Source organism: Lactuca virosa, chromosome 9, assembly GCF_052849685.1.
Source record: "Lactuca virosa cultivar CGN04683 chromosome 9, Lactuca_virosa_CGN04683_v6, whole genome shotgun sequence".
Taxonomy (NCBI): Eukaryota; Viridiplantae; Streptophyta; class Magnoliopsida; order Asterales; family Asteraceae; genus Lactuca; species Lactuca virosa.
In genome coordinates this window covers 203,751,325-203,757,657 of record NC_136434.1, presented here as the reverse complement: position 1 = coordinate 203,757,657, position 6,333 = coordinate 203,751,325, and the positions used below count along the sequence as shown (strand labels likewise).

Here is a 6,333-nt window from a genome sequence, read left to right as displayed (position 1 = left end):
CCAAAAAATGGTCATTGAGTCGGGAGCTAATCAACATATGACAGGTTCTGATTTCATTCTTCGTGACACTATGGATGTGTCTAGAACTGATTTTTCTTGTTAAACATCTAAATAGTTCTTCGGCAAAAATTAAAACTATTAGAATTTGAACTGTCAAACTCTTTAACCCTATTTGATGTATTTGTTTTCCTGGATTTTAATATAAATCTTCTTTCAGTTCATAAACTTTGAAAAGACAACAAATGTGAGGTTGTTTTTAATAAAAATATATGTAAAATTCAGGGTTTATATTCAAATGGGATGGTGTAGAATGGTAGGGAGTTAATAGGTGTTTATTAGCTTCATAGTGTTCTTCTAGGTCCTTGGGTAATGTGTTTTGTTTCAAATCTTACTTGGCATAGTAGCTTGGCTCAATGTTTATTGATGTCGCATTATGAGTTTGAGAAAGAATGTTAGCCTAATATGTTTATTGGGATTTTTTTGGGCCCTATGTTTAGACCCTTAGCTAGGTTTAACCTAATTAGTTTTCTTATTAGTCTCTCTTTCCCTTTCATTGTATTCATACTTTCTTTTCATAATAATGAAACTCTAGCTGTATTTTGTCTCTATTATTCAGTAATTTACAGTCATATGCTTTAGTACTTGAATGCATTGTTGGAGCTGCGAATGTGTTATTGGGGCTTGAGAACGTGCTCTTAGGTGCATGGTAGGTGGCCATGCACATCACTCAAGATTGAAGATTTTCTAAATGCAGCAACATGACGTCTTGTGATCGAGGGATTCCATTAAGGGCCTAAGTATGGATGGGTTTGACACATCATAATTAGGGTTTTCCATTCTTCTCTATAAATATGCACACATCTCGATCATTATTCCAGGCTAGTTTTACGTGAGCACATTTAAGAGAAATTATTTTGTTTTGAGAGTTCAATTGAGGCGCAACTTTTGTGAGTGATTATAATTATTCTTGGATGTTAATGAAATTCTCTCTCTCTCTCTCTCTCTCTCTCTCTCTCTCTCTCTCTCTCTCTCCCCATGGATGTAGGTCACATTTACCGAACCGTCTTAAATATTGTGTTCGGGTTTTGCATCTTTTTAGAAGTTTTATTCATTGTGTTTTACAAAATACGTTTATCTATTGTCTGATGTTGCTTAACGTGTTTTACAGAATTCCCAACATTAATTCCTTGCCCCCAGCTGCTTAGCGAAAACCACCCTACCCCACATCCTTCTCTAGCCCATTTCTTCTTGAATAATGTGACACCGGTAACCACATCCGTTCAAGGATTTTAGATTAGCTTTTTGGTGGTCACGGTGAATGTTAGCGATGGGTGGTTGTGGTGGGGATAGAAGACGGTGTTTGTTGTCGGAGATGGATGGTGTGGTGGGTGTGGATGGTGTTGCCCAGAAAGATGACCGTAACATAACTTAATGGTAAATCGTGTATAAGAAAAGTTTAATGATAAATTTTGTATAAAAAGAAACATTAACATGCAAAACCGGTCAAAATGATAGGCATTTGAACACCTTGGATGAGTTTAATGATAAATTGTATCTAAAAATAAGAAAAGGATTAAACGTATACAAAATTCATTACCCTGTAAAATCCTTTTCCTTTTAAATTGTAACTCGAAGTGAATATATATAAATTTCCAACCGTTCGGTCAAAAGAGCAAATAAATAATTCACTCGTAGTAAAAACAATCAATCGGTTCTTTCAATATTTCAACTGGTTTCATCGTCCCTCAAAAAGCGTTTTGTTACCTACATCTTAATATCCCGAATTTGCTTTTAGTGTTGGAATTTAAGATTTAATTTTGATTTTGCTTCAACTAAGCTTGTTTTTGGTTTGGCTAAATGTTCTTTGCTTTTAGGATTTACTGACAAACTTGTCATTGTGACAATTTGACAGTTAGTTAAAGTTGACCAACCATCGACATAACCAGAGTGAATCAAAATCCATGCTAGTTTCTTTCTTGGAAGGTGTCAGTTTGTCCCCACTCCCCACAATCCATTGACCAATTAAACACACTTATATGACCAAAATATAGTCAACAATCAACCAACACTCATTCCAGCCATGAATCCTTCACTGTTTCCTTCAAAAATCCTTTCCATTCCCTTCATCACCATCTACATCTTCATCGTCATTCCAACAGTCTTTTCCTCAACTAAAACAATCTCCTATTCCGATCACTGCAATTCCTTCGTCCCTGAAGCCATTCCGACCACCATCACATACACCCGATTCCCATTTCTCGAAACCATAACCAGTCATTACACTGGCGCCAAAAACATTCTCGACCAAGATTCACTCTCACAAAGTTATATCCATTTTAGACCCAAAGATTATAACATCTTCAAAACAAACACCTCCAACACATACAAAACCCAAGCTCAATTAACTTTCGTTCCACCAAGTATATACCATTTCCAATCTAACCATTCACGATTTTATCGTCCATTGGTGTTTAACTTAGATGGGTTCTTGTCAGTTTCCACGAATAAGCTTTGTATGGTTGGATCCGCAAATTGGTTTTCCAAAAAAGGTAAACGTCTGAAACTCGATGCTGTTCTTAAGCTTAATTTACCTAGGCTTATGAATTTAAATACTAGCTTAGTCAGTGGAACCTTGGAAAGTTTAGCTTTCCCCCATGATTCAGATTACTTTGACCCGATTTCAATGATGGGATTCCCTCAAGTGTCTCAATTCAAATACAAATATTCTTTGGTTTCCAATGAAGATTGTAATGGGGCAAACGCAATTGAACATCCAGTAGCTAGTCTGGAATCTTTAGACTTATGTTCAAAGTTCACATATCGATTCCTGATTTACCAGATGGAAAGTCAAGGTAGTGGGTACCCGTTTTTATCGTTGTATGGGTTTCAGTGTTCAGTGGAAGAAAAAAAGTTACGTTTTTTAGTTGAATTTCAAAACACAAGTAATACCCGTTGGGATAAATCTTTCAATCCAAATGTAACGTTAATTGGAGATGCAACATGGAATGGGCCAAAAGAAGAGCTTTGTATAGTCGCATGTCATATCTTGAATCAAACTGACCCTTTGGGAAGTGCGCATATTGGAGATTGTTCGGTCAGGCTGACCTTATATTTCCCTGAAGTTCGGTCAATCATGAACACACATACCACCGAAGGTCAAATTTGGTTAACCAAGAAAGCGGATGATGTCGGGTATTTTGAACCAATCAAGTTTCAAAGCTTTGATCATAGTTCGGAGAATTACGGATCAATGTATGAGTTCACAAAATTGCAGAAAGTAAGACAAGTTTGCCCTCAAACAAACGTTGCTAAAAGGGAAGGGGTTGAGTACCCATCAGGGTATAATGGGGATATGAGTTTCGACATGTCTGTCAAGTACAGAAACATGGATTCCATTGGTTCTGCAATTCCGATCTTTGTCGGGGAGCAGTTCTACCACTCGTATGACGCTTTCGATTCAAATTTTGGTCCATGGCAGGACCCCACCAGTTACACCGGTCCCATGAACATCAGCTATGAGATTAGCTTCCAAATGTTTGCTAATTCAACGTCGGAATCGGGAAGCGGGATTTCGTCGTTATTCTCAACCAATAATGGTAGAGTTGAGATATCTGCAGAAGGGTTTTATGATAATGAAACCGGAAGACTTTGTATGGTTGGGTGTCGAAATCTACCTTCTTCTGGGAAGAATTCAGAAAATGAATCTTTCGATTGCGAGATTCTGGTGCAATTCCAATTCCCGAGTACTAATGGCAATAATGGAAGTTTTTTAATCAGGGGAAGCATAGAAAGCTTACGTGAAAAGACAGATGTTTTGTATTTCGAAAGTCTAAATGTTGTTTCTCTCACTTACACTAAACTCGAAGCCATGGAATCGATATGGAGAATGGATTTGGAAATTATACTGGACTTGATTTCTGGGACGCTTTCGTGCTTTTTTATTGTCCTGCAAATCTTTCATGTGAAAAAGAATCCGGATATGATTCCTTTGATTTCGGTTTTGATGATGGTGATTCTTACACTTGGGTATATGGTTCCTTTAGTGTTGAATTTCGAGGCAATGTTTTCAGAGACTCCTTATCTTCAAAACATTCAACTCGAGGGTAGTGGTGGATTGCTTGAGGTGAATAAAGTCATTGTTAGGATAGTTACAATGGTAGCTTTCACTTTGCAATTCCGTCTCCTCCAATTGACATGGACTAAAAAATTTGGGAAGGACAATAATGGAAAGGGAAAGAGTCATTGGAATCATGAGATATGGACTCTGGTCATCTGTTTACCGATTTATACTGTTGGTGGATTGATGATGTTTCTAGCGAATAGGAAGAACAATAATTACATTATCTCAAGTAATCGATCAATCTGGGGTGCTTTGAGGTCTTATGCAGGGTTAACACTAGACGGATTCCTATTCCCACAGATGGTACTTAACATGTTTAAGATTTCAAAAGGGAATGCTTTGTCTTATTTGTTTTACATAGGGAACACTTTTGTTCGAACACTACCTCATGCGTATGATATTTATAGGGGTCAAAAGAACATAAGTCACCAGTTTCATCAGTTCTATCTATATGCAAACCCAAGAGCAGATTTCTATTCACCTTCTTGGGATGTTGTCATTGCTTGTGGAGGTGTTGTGTTTGCAGTGATCGTCTTCTTGCAACAACGTTTTGGTGGTCGATTTATGTTTCCGAAGAGATTTCGGGACACTATTGAGTATGAAATGGTGCCTGTGGTAAACAATGAGTAATTAATCAATCAAAGTGTCCATGGTTTGTAATAGTTTTTCTCTTGTAACAGAGAGTATAATTTTCACTTCCTGTAAAATATATATGCTTTGATTCTTTGATGAAATCAAAGCCTAAATTTCTATGTTATTGCATTTTCTGCTTACTAAATAGTCAATAATCTATGCATTATTCTGTTTTGTAGTTAATTCTAGATCTTAATTCGTAGATCAAACTATCGAACATTTTGGAAAAGAAATTGGTTGTTGGGGGATATTTGAGAAGGGTGATGGTGGAGAACCAAATTTCTTTTGGATCGTGTAAGTTTACTTTCCAAACTGATATTTCCAACATATGCATGGATTACAGAAATCCATTCTAAGATAATCCAAAATGACACTTGTGTATCTAGGCACAGAAACACAAGTCAAATCGTCAAAAGCTAGTGGGTTCGTGTAGAAGAAGAAAAACTGATAAATGTATATGACGGCTCAATAAAGGAGTTGTATTTATACTAGACAAATTAGGATTTCCGTCTTCTATATAGTTAGGAGAATCACGAATTTAATGGCAAGAACCGTTGCGCCCTGAACTGATATTTATGCGAGTTTTACATTTTTCTAGATTTATGTCAAAGTGTGGTATAAGACCATCTTTGACCACAAAGGGACCACCGTCAGGGGCTCTGCCACTTGAACCCTGTTAGGGTCGTTGCCCCTAGGACCCTGCAAGGGGGTGCAACCCTCTTGACCCCCGTATTTCTGTCGTACCGGCTTATAATTCGACCTTATATATGCATACACTCCACATTCTCCAAACATATAATATAGAGTACAGATGATAAGCCCCTTAGCTCATATGTCAGTTCCAATTACATAAAACGTCTGGTGAAACTAAAATCATCAACAATCCTCCCCCATTTTAGTGTAACCCATAGACTAACATAAAATTATCTAAACAAACCAAACTAGTATATTAATGAAAATCTCGAAACGATTGAATTCCCATTTTATTATCAACCAATTCAAATACTTGAGAATTAGGGTGTTCTAAGAATTGAACCCTTCAACCCAACTGAATACCTGAAAGTAAAAAACATAATAGTTTGTTGAACTTTCTAGCAAAATACAACTTAACACTATTATAAAATTGTGTGTCCTAATCCTCTCATGATTGTATTAATGCCAAGTCCTCAATCTCTTGAAATGCGGCTACACTTTACAATCATGTAGGTAATTCCTTTACTTCATGTATATGCATATACAGTTTATCAAATGAATTATTAAGAAGTTAAACTTCAACTTGGTTAACATGCAGAACTGAACACATACCTAGGATGTATACCTCATGTGTTCCAATCTATAAGTCTGAGCTTTCCATATTGAATTCAACTCCTAATGTCATATTATAAGGTAATTGGGTGTCTCACCATTATAGAATTAAATGGACTTTAAGCCCATCCATATAACAGACTTGTTCACTAAGTCTCTTGTTAGACCTTTAGTTAAATGATGTGCCAAATTTTGTTGCGATTTCACAAACTCTACCGAAATCCTACCATTCATGATTAGTTCTCTAATCATATTATGTCTAACACATAAGTGTC

At 36.6% G+C, this 6,333-nt stretch overlaps 1 protein-coding gene across 1 annotated transcript; it reads left to right on the top strand.

The window, feature by feature from the left end:
• Positions 1-2,080: 2,080 nt before the first annotated feature.
• LOC145140209 (uncharacterized) lies at positions 2,081-4,750 on the top strand. Its single transcript, XM_079073777.1, has one exon. It carries the CDS (start codon positions 2,081-2,083, stop codon positions 4,748-4,750), a length of 2,670 nt encoding a protein of 889 aa, XP_078929903.1.
• Positions 4,751-6,333: the final 1,583 nt, after the last annotated feature.